The sequence below is a fragment of the Anolis carolinensis genome, unplaced genomic scaffold (genome assembly GCF_035594765.1).
Source record: "Anolis carolinensis isolate JA03-04 unplaced genomic scaffold, rAnoCar3.1.pri scaffold_7, whole genome shotgun sequence".
In the NCBI taxonomy this organism is placed as follows: Eukaryota; Metazoa; Chordata; class Lepidosauria; order Squamata; family Dactyloidae; genus Anolis; species Anolis carolinensis.
Window position 1 is genome coordinate 16280667 of NW_026943818.1, and position 15453 is coordinate 16296119.

The 15453-nt window shown below is 38.2% G+C and overlaps 1 protein-coding gene across 4 annotated transcripts in view; it reads left to right on the plus strand.

The window, feature by feature from the left end:
* sh2b2 (SH2B adaptor protein 2) overlaps nt 1-14073 on the plus strand; it is a 36771-nt gene extending 22698 nt beyond the window's left edge. For 3 of the 4 annotated variants that reach the window (XM_062960058.1, XM_062960057.1, XM_062960059.1), the window contains exons 5-9: nt 1955-2049; nt 2953-3141; nt 3651-3844; nt 5533-5704; nt 8417-14073. In XM_062960058.1, coding sequence (XP_062816128.1) covers nt 1955-2049; nt 2953-3141; nt 3651-3844; nt 5533-5704; nt 8417-8745 — 979 coding nt within the window. In that variant the 3' untranslated portion in view covers nt 8746-14073. The remainder of the gene's footprint in view (nt 1-1954; nt 2050-2952; nt 3142-3650; nt 3845-5532; nt 5705-8416) is intronic. The other variant, XR_010000227.1, reaches the window with a different exon arrangement.
* Nucleotides 14074-15453: the final 1380 nt, after the last annotated feature.

Consider the following 15453-nt stretch of genomic DNA (forward strand, 5'->3'; position numbering starts at 1 on the left):
GTCTGGTGGTGTTGGTGAGAAATTGTTGAGGTCGTGGTGGCATTGAATGTCTGTTGTATGGTTGTCTTTATGTTTAGTATGCACACTGAAGTGGATTATATGGCAGTGTGGAGTCAAGATAATCCAGTTCAAAGCAGATAATATAAGATTCTAAATGGGTTATATAGCTGTGTCGAAGGGCCTTGAGTCTACACTGCCATATAATCCAGTTCAAATAAGATAATCTGTGGAAGAGGCCTAAGTGAGGCCCAACTGTGCCTGTCCCCTGGGCTGAGTGAGTTGCCAGGAGGCCAAGTGGGCGGAGCTTAGCCTTCTAACTGGCAGCAATTGGATAAAAACTATTATTCCTCTCCCTGTAATTAGGACTTCATTTTTCTTTTCTTTTTGTTGTATCAACCTTGAGCCGTGGATGATGGGTCGTGTTGTCAAATTTCGAGGTTGGGGGGCCTGTAGTTTTGTTGTTTTGTCCGCTGCCCTGATGCCATCACTCTTTTATATATATACTAGCTGTGCCCGGCCACGCGTTGCTGTGGCAAAGTGGTGGTGGTATTGGTTAAAAATTGTTGTGTAATTTTTATTTGACGTTATTTGTATTTTTTAATTAATTTTATTGTAAGTTATCTTTTTATTTATTATATTTTATTATTTTCTTGTATTATTTTTAGTTATTTTCTGTTATTATAGTATTTTATTGTATTAATTTTTAGTGTTTGTAATTATTTTTTAGTGTTTTTTATTATTATTTATTAGGTTGCTAGGAGACCAAGTTGGAGGAGCTTAGCCTTCTAACTGGCAGCAATTGGATAAAAACAATTATTCCTCTCCCTCTAATTAGGACTTTATTTTTCTTTTCTTTTTGTTGTATCAACCTAGAGGCGTGGATGATGGGTTGTGTTGTCAAATTTCGAGGTTGGGGGGCCTGTAGTTTTGTTGTTTTGTCCGCTGCCCTGATGCCATCACTCTTTTATATATATAGACTAGCTATGCCCGGCCACGCGTTGCTGTGGCGAAGTATGGTGGTATGGGAAATAAAATATTGAGGAATTGGTGGTAGTTAAGGTAAAGGGTCCCCTGGGCTGAGTGGGTTGCTAGGAGACCAAGTGGGCGGCGCTTAGCCTTCTAACTGGCAGCAATTGGATAAAAACAATTCTTCCTCTCCCTCTAATTAGGACTTTATTTTTCTTTCCTTTTTGTTGTATCAACCTAGAGGCATGGATGAGGGGTTGTGCTGTCAATTTTCGAGGTTGTGGGGTGTTTACTTTTGTTGTTTTGTCCACTGCCATGATGCCATTATGTCGCGCTCACTTCAAACGACCAGCATGAACGCAGATCAAAGACAGCTGCTATCAAACCCAATCTTTATTGAAGAACACACGACTTGGAAAAAGTCGAGAATGACATAATGTTTACATACAAGCAATTTTATCACCTTGGTTGCAACGTAACATCACACGTAAATATCATCACCAAACCCCACCCCCTGTATCACATTTCTACTATTCCCACACAAACTACTCATTATAATTGTTATGATTTTCACCCCCGAGTTCCCATGCTCTGCTGCCAGGTGTTTTCATGAGACATTCAGGAGTGTTGATGTTATGGCTCCAATTCCAGGGCTTGCAAATTCAGCCCTGGGAATTGGTCCCATGACACCATTACTCTTTTATATATATAGATACATTGGTACACTTCAGCTGTAACCCCTCTGTCAGGACCTGCTTATTGTTTTGGGGCCGAAACGAAAGGAAAACGAAAGCAAGCACGATGACGGTGCGGCTTTCGTTTCCGTGTCGCCTCGCGTTTCCTATGAAAATTTCATCATTTCGTGTTGACGAACAGTCGACACAAAACGAATGCAGAAAGGAAACGAAGGAAGGCACCCCTGGTCCTGGGACTGAAAACACAATCTGATTTCTCTTCCTTCCTTCCCTCCTTCCTTCCTTCCTTCCAGGGACAGTGGCGATGACATCGAACTCGCCTCCTGCGCCCAGGGAGCCTGCCTGCCCAGCCGGATGTCCTCCTGCAGCTGCGAGTTCCTCACCGAGGGTAAGAAGGGCTTTTCTCACATCCTCTATATATATAATACTAGCTTTGCCCGGCCACGCATTGCTGTGGCTTATGCTTTCAGAGTGTTGCTCTTTATTTACTGTCCTGATTTTAGAGATTATATTGTTCTGGATTATTTGAATGTGATTTCCTGCTTCTTGGCAGAATGGGTTCGGACTGCATGGCCCATGAGGTCTCTTCCAACTCGACGATTCTATGATTCTATATCACAGTAATTATTACATATTATATTTATAATCTTATATTATCTGCTTAGAACCGGATTATATGAGGCCCCTTCTTCACAGCTGTGTAAAATGCACACTGAAGTGGATTATAGGGCAGTGTGGAGTCCAGATAATCCAAAGCAGATAATATAAGATTATAAATGGGTTATATAGCTGTGTGGAAGGGCCTTGAGTCTACACTGCCATATAATCCAGTGCAAATTAGATAATCTGTGGAACAGGCCAAGGCCTAACTCTGCCTGTCCCCTGGGTGAGTGGGTTGCTAGGAGACCAAGTGGGCAGAGCTTAGCCTTCTAACTGGCAGCAATTGGATAAAAACAATTCTTCCTCCCCCTCTAATTAGGACTTTATTTTTCTTTTCTTTTTGTTGTATCAACCTAGAGGCGTGGATGATGAGTTGTGTTGTCAAATTTCGAGGTTGGGCGGCCTGTAGTTTTGTTGTTTTGTGGGTCGCCGTGACGCCATCACTCTTTTATATATATATAGAATCAGAGTGTGTGACTGTCCGTCTTTCTGATTGTCTGCCTGTACCGCAGGGGCTGTTGCTACGTAAGGTGGCCCTTTGTGATGTCACTGGTTTGGCTGTTCAAGGGTCAGGTTTGGCTGTTGCTGGGTGAAGTGGCCCTCTGTGACGTCACTGGTTTGGCTTTTCCAGACGTGCCTCGGTTTCCTGACCGGTGTGCCGGCTCCGCGGCTCTGCTGGACACACCACCCAACGCGGCCACGGTCGTCACGGCGCCCCACGGCCGGAGCAGGGACTCTGCGGGAGAGCCCAAGGCCCACGTTCCCCTGGAGAACTTCCTGCAGACCTTGGACTCGCCGGCCACGGGGGGACACCCGCCAGGTACCGCATTCCGTCCCAGAAAATCTCCAGGGTCAGAGAGGCATCTCGCTATTATTATTATTTACTTACACCGTCAGCAGTTTTATGATGTCATAAATTAAGTAAAATTAGCCTCCCCACTTTAAGCGGTACCTAGAATTCTCTACATCTGCTTTCGAGCTGCTTAGATGGCCAGCAAGCTAGGCTACTAACGGTCAGGAGCTTAACCCGGACCCAAGGTTGGATTTGCAGGGTCAGAGAGGCATCTCGCTATTATTATTATTTACTTACACCATCAGTAGTTTTGTGATGTCATAAATTAAATTAGCCTCCCCACATTAAGCGGTACCTAGAATTCTCTACTTACAGACACATCTGCTTTCGAGCTGCTTAGGTGGCCAGCAAGCTAGGCTATTAATGGTCAGGAGCTTAACCCGGACCCAGGCAATGGTGATTTATTGCTGCTGGCTGCTAACCAGCTGCGCCACAGCCCAGCCCTGTCCTTGGTGCTGACTCGGGTCTTGTTACAGGAGAGGAAGTCGGGACGGAAGCGGAGCTCAACCTCTCGGACTTCCCTTGGTTCCACGGGACGCTCTCGCGGGTCAAGGCGGCCCAGCTGGTCCTGTTTGGCGGAACCAGGAGCCACGGGCTCTTCGTCATTCGGCAGAGCGAGACGCGGCCCGGAGAATACGTCCTGACCTTCAATTTCCAGGGGAAAGCCAAGGCAAGGATATATTATATATGTATGTGTGCGCCGTGAATAAAAAATAAATAAATATGTGAAAGTTTCCGGAGGAGGCGTAAATTAAATTAAATTAGCCTCCCCACATTAAGCGGTACCTAGAATTTTCTACTTATAGCCACATCTGCTTTCGAGCTGCTTAGGTCGACAGCAAGCTTGGCTATTCACCGCCGTGAATAAAAAATAAATAAATATCTGAAAGTTTCCGGAGGAGTTGTAAATTAAATTAAATTAACCTCCCCACATTAAGCGGTACCTAGAATTTTCTACTTATAGCCACATCTGCTTTCGAGCTGCTTAGGTCGACAGCAAGCTTGGCTATTCACCGCCGTAAATAAAAAATAAATAAATTAATATGTGAAAGTTTCTGGAGGAGGCGTAAATTAAATTAAATTAGCCTCCCCACATTAAGTGGTACCTAGAATTTTCTACTTATAGGCACATCTGCTTTCGAGCTGCTTAGGTTGACAGCAAGCTTGGCTATTCACCGCCGTGAATAAAAAATAAATAAATATGTGAAAGTTTCCGGAGGAGTCGTAAATTAAATTAAATTAGCCTCCCCACATTAAGTGGTACCTAGAATTTTCTACTTATAGCCACATCTGCTTTCGAGCTGCTTAGGTTGACAGCAAGCTTGGCTATTCACCGCCGTGAATAAAAAATAAATAAATATGTGAAAGTTTCCGGAGGAGTCGTAAATTAAATTAAATTAGCCTCCCCACATTAAGTGGTACCTAGAATTTTCTACTTATAGCCACATCTGCTTTCGAGCTGCTTAGGTTGACAGCAAGCTTGGCTATTCACCGCCGTGAATAAAAAATAAATAAATATGTGAAAGTTTCCGGAGGAGTCGTAAATTAAATTAAATTAGCCTCCCCACATTAAGTGGTACCTAGAATTTTCTACTTATAGCCACATCTGCTTTCGAGCTGCTTAGGTCGACAGCAAGCTTGGCTATTCACCGCCGTGAATAAAAAATAAATAAATATGTGAAAGTTTCCGGAGGAGTCGTAAATTAAATTAAATTAGCCTCCCCACATTAAGTGGTACCTAGAATTTTCTACTTATAGCCACATCTGCTTTCGAGCTGCTTAGGTTGACAGCAAGCTTGGCTATTCACCGCCGTGAATAAAAAATAAATAAATATGTGAAAGTTTCCGGAGGAGTCGTAAATTAAATTAAATTAGCCTCCCCACATTAAGTGGTACCTAGAATTTTCTACTTATAGGCACATCTGCTTTCGAGCTGCTTAGGTTGACAGCAAGCTTGGCTATTCACCGCCGTGAATAAAAAATAAATAAATATGTGAAAGTTTCCGGAGGAGTCGTAAATTAAATTAAATTAGCCTCCCCACATTAAGTGGTACCTAGAATTTTCTACTTATAGCCACATCTGCTTTCGAGCTGCTTAGGTTGACAGCAAGCTTGGCTATTCACCGCCGTGAATAAAAAATAAATAAATATGTGAAAGTTTCCGGAGGAGTCGTAAATTAAATTAAATTAGCCTCCCCACATTAAGTGGTACCTAGAATTTTCTACTTATAGCCACATCTGCTTTCGAGCTGCTTAGGTTGACAGCAAGCTAGGCTTTACTACTCCAGGAACGTCATTTTTGTTGAATTAGTTGAGACTAATTTATGCACTGAAAAAACCACTCGCGATGTTTTTCAGCACCTGCGACTCTCCTTGAACGAGAACGGCCAGTGCCACGTCCAGCACCTCTGGTTCCAGACCATCTTCGACATGCTGCGGCATTTCCACATGCATCCCATCCCGCTCGAGTCCGGCGGCTCTGCCGACATCACGCTGCGCAGCTACGTTGTGGCGCAAAGTCTGCTGACCGGTAAGTCCCGCTCACCTTCTTGCCATTTCGCCAGGGAAACCATTAGGAAATGACATGGAAAACCCAGGAAGAAAAATCGTGTGACATAGTGGTGGTATTATTATTATTATTATTATTATTAATATTTATACCCTGCTTTTTCTCTCCATTATTTTTCTCTCCATTATTAGAAGGTATCATCATCATTATTATTATTATTATATGTATTTATACTCCGTTTTTTCTCTCCACAAGCAAACTCAAATATCTATGTTTTTATTATTAGTATTTGAATATATTATTGTTATTATGTTTACTTATACCCCGCTGTTTCCCTCGACGAGGAGACTCAAAGTGTCTATGTATTTATTATTAGAAGGTATCATTATTATTATTATTATTATTATTATTATTATTATTATTATGTGTATTTATACTCCGTTTTTTCTCTCCACATTGTTTCTATTATTAGTATTAGAATATATTATTGTTATTATGTTTACTTATACCCCGCTGTTTCTCTCGACGAGGAGACTCAAAGTGTCTATGTATTTATTATTAGAAGGTATCATTATTATTATTATTATTATTATTATTATTATTATTATTATTATTATGTGTATTTATACTCCGTTTTTTCTCTCCACAAGCAAACTCAAAGTATCTATGTTTCTATTATTAGTATTAGAATATATTATTGTTATTATGTTTACTTATACCCCGCTGTTTCTCTCGACGAGGAGACTCAAAGTGGCTATGTATTTATTATTAGAAGGTATCATTATTATTATTATTATTATTATTATTATTATTATTATGTGTATTTATACTCCGTTTTTTCTCTCCACAAGCAAACTCAAAGTATCATTGTTTCTATTATTAGTATTAGAATATATTATTGTTATTATGTTTACTTATACCCCGCTGTTTCCCTCGACGAGGAGACTCAAAGTGTCTATGTATTTATTATTAGAAGGTATCATTATTATTATTATTATTATTATTATTATTATTATTATTATTATTATGTGTATTTATACTCCGTTTTTTCTCTCCACAAGCAAACTCAAAGTATCTATGTTTCTATTATTAGTATTAGAATATATTATTGTTATTATGTTTACTTATACCCCGCTGTTTCTCTCGACGAGGAGACTCAAAGTGTCTATGTATTTATTATTAGAAGGTATCATTATTATTATTATTATTATTATTATTATTATTATTATTATTATTATGTGTATTTATACTCCGTTTTTTCTCTCCACAAGCAAACTCAAAGTATCTATGTTTCTATTATTAGTATTAGAATATATTATTGTTATTATGTTTACTTATACCCCGCTGTTTCTCTCGACGAGGAGACTCAAAGTGGCTATGTATTTATTATTAGAAGGTATTATTATTATTATTATTATTATTATTATTATTATGTGTATTTATATTCCACCTTTTTTCTCCACAAGGAGACTCAAAGTAGCTAACTATTATTAGTATTAGAATGCAATTGTTGTTGTTGTTGTTATTATTATTATTATTATTATACCCCACTGTATCTCTCCACAAGGAGACTAAAAATGGCTATATATCTGTTATTATTATTATTATTATTATTATTATACCCCGCCGTATCTCTCCACAAGGAGACGCAAAGCGGCTATGTATCTGTTATTGTTGTTGTTGTTGTTGTTATTATTATTATTATTATTATTATTATTATACCCCACTGTATCTCTCCACAAGGAGACTCAAAATGGCTATATATCTGTTGTTATTATTGTTATTATTATTATTATTATTATTATTCCCTGCTGTATCTCTCCACAAGGAGATTCAAAGCGGCTATGTATCTGTTATTAGTATTGTTGTTGTTGTTGTTCTGTTATTAGTGTTGTTGTTGTTGTTGTTGTTGTTGTTGTTGTTGTTATACCCCGCTATAGCTCTCCACAAGGAGACTAAAAATGGCTATATATCTGTTGTTGTTATTATTATTATTATTATTATTATTATTATTATTATTATACCGTGCTGTATCTCTCCACAAGGAGACTCAAAATGGCTATATATCTGTTATTATTATTATTATACCCCGCTGTATCTCTCCACAAGGAGACTAAAAATGGCTATATATCTGTTATTATTATTATTATTATTATTATTATTATTATTATTATTATTATTATTATACCGTGCTGTATCTCTCCACAAGGAGACTCAAAATGGCTATATATCTGTTATTATTATTATTATACCCCGTTGTATCTCTCCACAAGGAGACTCAAAGCGGCTATGTATCTGTTATTGTTGTTGTTGTTGTTGTTGTTGTTGTTGTTGTTGTTGTTATTATTATTATTATTATTATACCCCACTGTAACTAGCTGTGCCCGGCCACGTGTTGCTGTGGCCTTTGAGAATGTATTACCGTCATCATTATGATCGTGTTTGTTGTGATATGCCGCTTTTTCTCTCCACAAGGAGACTTAGTAAGACTGGGATTTTTGTCACCGTTCTGCCCTTTCTTCCCCGTTCCATTGGTTTTATTATTCTACTGTTCTTTTGATTTTGTTTATTGTAGTGTATATTTTCTTTGATCGTATGGTTTAATGCGTTATGGTTTGTTGTTTTATTTATATTTTGTGATATTGTATTGTATTGTTCTGGGCATGGCCCCATGTAAGCCGCCCGAGTTTATTATTATTATTATTATTATTATTATTATTATTATTATTCCAGACTCCTGCCCGGTCTCGGCCGTGGCCTCCCAGCCGCCCACTTGCCGGAGTGACCTCCCGCCGCAGCCCTACTCGTCCGGCTCGGTCCCGGTCACCTTCCAGCCGGCCTCCCCCTCGGAGGGCACCCCCTCCTCCTCCTCCGCCTCCTCCTCGGCCAGCCACTCGCTCTACCACCGCATGGACGGGACCCTCGGCGGCGCCCGGAGCCGGAGCAACAGCACCGAGCGCCTCTTTGCCGCCTCCTCCACCACGGGGGCCGAGGACTACCACGAGAGCGAGAGCGCCCGGAGCAGAACCCGAGCCGTGGAGAACCAGTACTCCTTCTATTGATGGCTCTGTTGGGAGTTGCGCTCCGTCCCCTCGTCCCCACACTCGGGGGGCTCCTCCGTCCTCTTGGTGCCCAAGGAGGGGCCTTGGCTTCCTCCCTTTGCCGTCACCGTACAGACTTCGGGAAGGAGGACACAACGAGTGAAACACAACGGTTACCTCTTACACTATGGAACAAAACTTGAAAAGGAAATGTTCTGTTCCTGGTTTGTGTCAAGAGTATTTGCAGCGCAACAGTAGTTGGATGGAATCAGTGGAGCGCAGAACAAAGAGATACTCGGAGACGTTGGAAAAACTATTTACAAAGTTGTACTGAATCAACACAAACAGACGACAGATACTCTAGATACATCAGTAAAGCACGCACACTTGTGTCTGGATACTCCCTAGTTCCAAACACTCAGAGACGTTGGTGAAACTATTTACAAAGTTTTACTGAATCAACACAAACAGACGACAGATACTCTAGGCAGACAGAACTCGACTGAACAGACGCAATCAGTAATGCACACACACTTGTGTCTGGATACTCCCTAGTTCCAAACACTCAGAGACGTTGGTGAAACTATTTACAAAGTTTTACTGAATCAACACAAACAGACGACAGATACTCTAGATACATCAGTAATGCACGCACACTTGTGTCTGGATACTCCCTAGTTCCAAACACTCAGAGACGTTGGTGAAACTATTTACAAAGTTTTACTGAATCAACACAAACAGACGACAGATACTCTAGATACATCAGTAATGCATGCACACTTGTGTCTGGATATTCCCTAGTTCCAAACACTCAGAGACGTTGGTGAAACTATTTACAAAGTTTTACTGAATCAACACAAACAGACGACAGATACTCTAGGCAGACAGGTCTCGACTGAACAGACGCAATCAGTAATGCACACACACTTGTGTCTGGATACTCCCTAGTTCCAAACACTCAGAGACGTTGAAACTATTTACAAAGTTTTACTGAATCAACACAAACAGACAACAGATGAACACAGGACTTGACTCTAGGCAGACAGATCTCGACTGTTAGGTAGACAGATCTCGACTGAACAGACACAATCAGTAATGCACACACACTTGTGTCTGGATACTCCCTAGTTCCAAAGAGACATTGGTAAAACTATTTACAAAATTTTATTGAATCAACACAAACAGACAGATGAACACAGGACTCGACTCTAGGCAGACAGAACTCGACTCTTAGGTAGACAGGTCTCGACTGAACAGACGCAATCAGTAATGCACACACACTTGTGTCTGGATACTCCTTAGTTCCAGCCACACATCAAGGTCATCGTTGCTTCTTGGCAATTAACTCTTTCCAGACTATAGTACACTCAGGATGATGCAATCAGTTGCAACACAAGCATGGCACAAATTGCATTTAAAGACTATCAATACACAAATCCCACATTAACGAGTGTTATTTCCTGTTTAATGGTGCCGTCCTGACTTGGAAAGCAATTATTCTACTCCAGGAACTTGGGTTCGAAGAGGCATAAATGGAAGGCTTAAGGGAGAAACGTGCCAAGAGGAAGGCCCGTCAAGCCCACCCTGACCGGGACCGCCTTCCGTCTGGAGAACATGTGGATCAAGAACAGGTCTCTTCAACCACCTAAGAACCCACCCCCAAGACACCAAAGATGGAAGACCATCGTCCTCGAACTATGAGGGATCGCCTAAGTAAGTACTTAGAGGTGTGCACTTGTATGGAATCGCTCTTCGTTTTGTTTCATTTTGTCTCAGTTTCGTTTTCATTCCCTATACGAATAGAATTTTTTGTTTCCGGAAATAACGAAATATTTTAATCTTTTAATCCACCCACTTTTAAAACATTTGGGTCTTCCCCAGAGTACTATTGTTATTATTATTAATAATATTATTATTATTAACACCCATTGGCACACATCAGTTGTCTCAGACTCAGCTTAGGGTCTCAGAGTAATTACTGTTATTAATATTATTATTATTATTAATGCCCATTGGCACACATCAGATATCATGGGGAAGTACTCTCTCAGACTCAGCTTAGGGTCCCAGAGTAACTATTGTTATTATTATTATTATTATTATTATTATTAACACCCATTGGCACACATCAGATGTCTCAGACTCAGCTTAGGGTCCTAAAGTAACTATTGTTATTAATATTAATATTATTAATGCCCATTGGCACACATCAGATGTCATGGGGAAGTACTCTCTCAGTCTCGACTCAGGGTCCTAAAGTAACTATTGTTATTGATATTAATATTATTAATAGCTTAGGATCCCAGAGTAACTATTGTTATTAATATTAATATTATTATTAACACCCATTGGCACACATCAGCTGTCACGGGGAAGTACTCTCTCAGACTCAGCTTAGGGTCCTAAAGTAACTATTGTTATTAATATTAATATTATTAATAGCTTAGGGTCCTAAAGTAACTATTGTTATTAATATTAATATGAACACCCATTGGTGCACATCAGATGTCATGGGGAAGTACTCTCTCAGACTCAGCTTAGGGTCTCAGAGTAACTATTGTTGTTATTATTATTATTATTAACACCCATTGGCACACATCAGATGTCATGGGGAAGTACTCTCTCAGACTCAGCTTAGGGTCTCAGAGTAACTATTGTTGTTATTATTATTATTATTAACACCCATTGGCACACATCAGATGTCATGGGGAAGTACTCTCTCAGACTCAGCTTAGGGTCTCAGAGTAACTATTGTTGTTATTATTATTATTATTAACACCCATTGGCACACATCAGATGTCATGGGGAAGTACTCTCTCAGACTCAGCTTAGGGTCTCAGAGTAACTATTGTTGTTATTATTATTATTATTAACACCCATTGGCACACATCAGATGTCATGGGGAAGTACTCTCTCAGACTCAGCTTAGGGTCTCAGAGTAACTATTGTTGTTATTATTATTATTATTAACACCCATTGGCACACATCAGATGTCATGGGGAAGTACTCTCTCAGACTCAGCTTAGGGTCTCAGAGTAACTATTGTTGTTATTATTATTATTATTAACACCCATTGGCACACATCAGATGTCATGGGGAAGTACTCTCTCAGACTCAGCTTAGGGTCTCAGAGTAACTATTGTTGTTATTATTATTATTATTAACACCCATTGGCACACATCAGATGTCATGGGGAAGTACTCTCTCAGACTCAGCTTAGGGTCTCAGAGTAACTATTGTTGTTATTATTATTATTATTAACACCCATTGGCACACATCAGATGTCATGGGGAAGTACTCTCTCAGACTCAGCTTAGGGTCTCAGAGTAACTATTGTTGTTATTATTATTATTATTAACACCCATTGGCACACATCAGATGTCATGGGGAAGTACTCTCTCAGACTCAGCTTAGGGTCTCAGAGTAACTATTGTTGTTATTATTATTATTATTAACACCCATTGGCACACATCAGATGTCATGGGGAAGTACTCTCTCAGACTCAGCTTAGGGTCTCAGAGTAACTATTGTTGTTATTATTATTATTATTAACACCCATTGGCACACATCAGATGTCATGGGGAAGTACTCTCTCAGACTCAGCTTAGGGTCTCAGAGTAACTATTGTTGTTATTATTATTATTATTAACACCCATTGGCACACATCAGATGTCATGGGGAAGTACTCTCTCAGACTCAGCTTAGGGTCTCAGAGTAACTATTGTTGTTGTTATTATTATTATTAACACCCATTGGCACACATCAGATGTCATGGGGAAGTACTCTCTCAGACTCAGCTTAGGGTCCCAGAGTAGCTATTGTTATTAATATTAATATTATTAATAGCTTAGGATCCCAGAGTAACTATTGTTATTAATATTATTATTATTATTAATGCCCATTGGCACACATCAGATGTCATGAGGAAGTACTCTCTCAGACTCAGCTTAGGGTCCCAGAGTAAATATTGTTATTAATATTATTCCATTATATTTAATCGAGACTGGATGAGAAAACCAGAGCAAAATGTGCTCTAGCAGGATGTCCTTCCCGTAAAAACAATGTTTTGGCAGTTTAATGAGCCTTCCCTATGTTTTTATGATAGAACCAATTCGGAAAAGACATTTATAACCTAGGAACGAAAGTCATCGCGTGACATACGTAATGTTACTTGTCTTCTGGCAGAAGGAAGACGGATCCAGAATTTCTGTTGCCTTATGTTTGTCTTCATCTAAATGTTCTGTCTTGGGATGGGAGGCGTATCAGCAAATCCTTTCAAGACTCCTCTGAAGATGCCAGCCACAGATACAGGCAGAACGTCAGGAGCAAATGCTGCTAGACCGTGGCCATACGGCCCAGAAAAAACCACACAACACTCCCAACTCTCTCTTTGTCCCCGAGTGTCCCGCGAACCTCGTTCCCTGTAAATACGTATGAATGTTGTTGTTCTTGAAATTCATTGTGCCATCTCCTCCTCCCGAGTCGTGCTCATTTTGGGACTAAAGTGACAGTTGACGGAAGGTGAGCTGCATACATGAAGCACATGTTTGCCTCGAGTCAAAGCTTCGAACGGCAGGAAAAGAGATCTCATTCTCAGCGTGGCAGAGATTTTTAAGCCGAGGCTGGATGGCCATCTGTCGGGAGGCTTTGATTGTGTGTTCCTGGATGGTGCTTGTAGTCTAGGATACTATAACACTATGTGACAAAATTGGAAAATAATGTTCTATTCCTGGTTTGAGAGTGTCATTTCCCGTTTAATTGTGCGGAAAGACTTGGAAATAAGTTGTTCTACTCCAGAAACTTCTTTTTTTTTGTGCCACAACTAGGTTGAATCGGTTGAGATTCTGTGATGAGATATTCACCAAAAACTAGAGCAAAATGTGCTATAACAACAACACAACAAGACTTTATTTATATTCCACCCGAGAAAGATCACCTCCCTGACTGCTGGACTCGAAAACGTCTCTACTTCCACATGGAGACACAACTTGTTGCTCCAACACCTCCTCCTTTTACTGATACTCTGAAGTTACTACAGACTTTTCCTAAGTAACAATAAGGATCACAACCCTGCAACGACTATGGTTCCAAACTGGAAATTGCCTTTCTCTCCAAAAAGAACGACAAAGTGGTCAAAAGCAGACTGGAAAGTGAACATTTCACTTGTTAATATTTTTTGTTTTGGGTTTTTTTCCAAGCAATGTGAATAAGTTATAATGTTTCTGTATTACTGTATTTACAAACCAAACTTTTTAAAGAACGGGGGGGATTGGTGTTCTTTTGTTTTTATTCTATTTCATAACCTTTTTTTAGGTCAGAAAGATGAGGAATAAAAGAATAACTTGTGTACGGAAATGCTGTTTTCCCCCAGCGACACAGACAAGATATTAATGAAGGATTTCCTCATTAGAATTCACTCGGAATGACAAGGATCCATTCTCACCACTTTATACTGGGAGCTATAACAATTATATTAATAATTATTATTATTTACAGTATTTATATTCCGCCCTTTTCAACCCGAAGTGCATTCGGGGCGGATCACAATGCAGATATATATGGCAAACATTCAACAACACATGCGGACTGATAAGAGGTAGTTTAACTAATACCGTTTAATAATATTAATTATATGTTATATATTGCATCTAATATTACAGTATAGTGGTATAGTTCAATATAGTAATGTATAATGCTAATAATATAATATATTGTATATACATATAATATTATCATTTTATACAATATAATACTAATAATAATACCATATAATAATAATAACTATATGTTATATATTGCATCTAATATTACAGTATAGTGGTATAGTTCAATATAGTAATGTATAATGCTAATAATATAATATATTGTATATACATATAATATTATCATTTTATACAATATAATACTAATAATAATACCATATAATAATAATAACTATATGTTATATATTGCATATAATATTACAGTATAGTGGTATAGTTCAATATAGATAATGCTAATATTGTGCTTTGCTAATAATATAATATATTGTATGTACATATAATATTATCATTTTATACAATATAATACTAATAATAATACCATATAATAATAATTATTATATGTTATATATTGCATATAATATTACAGTATAGTGGTATAGTTCAATATAGATAATGCTAATATTGTGCTTTGCTAATAATATAATATATTGTGTGTACATATAATATTATCATTTTATACAATATAATACTAATAATAATACCGTTTAATAATATTAATTATATGTTATATATTGCATCTAATATTACAGTATAGTGGTATAGTTCAATATAGATAATGCTAATATTGTGCTTTGCTAATAATATAATATATTGTGTGTACATATAATATTATCATTTTATACAATATAATACTAATAATAATACCATATAATAATAATAATAATATGTTATATATTGCATCTAATATTACAGTATAGTGGTATAGTTCAATATAGATAATGCTAATATTGTGCTTTGCTAATAATATAATATATTGTGTGTACATATAATATTATCATTTTATACAATATAATACTAATAATAATACCATATAATAATAATAATTATATGTTATATATTGCATATAATATTACAGTGTAGTGGTATAGTTCAATATAGATAATGCTAATATTGTGCTTTGCTAATAATATAATATATTGTGTGTACATATAATATTATCATTTTATACAATATAATACTAATAATA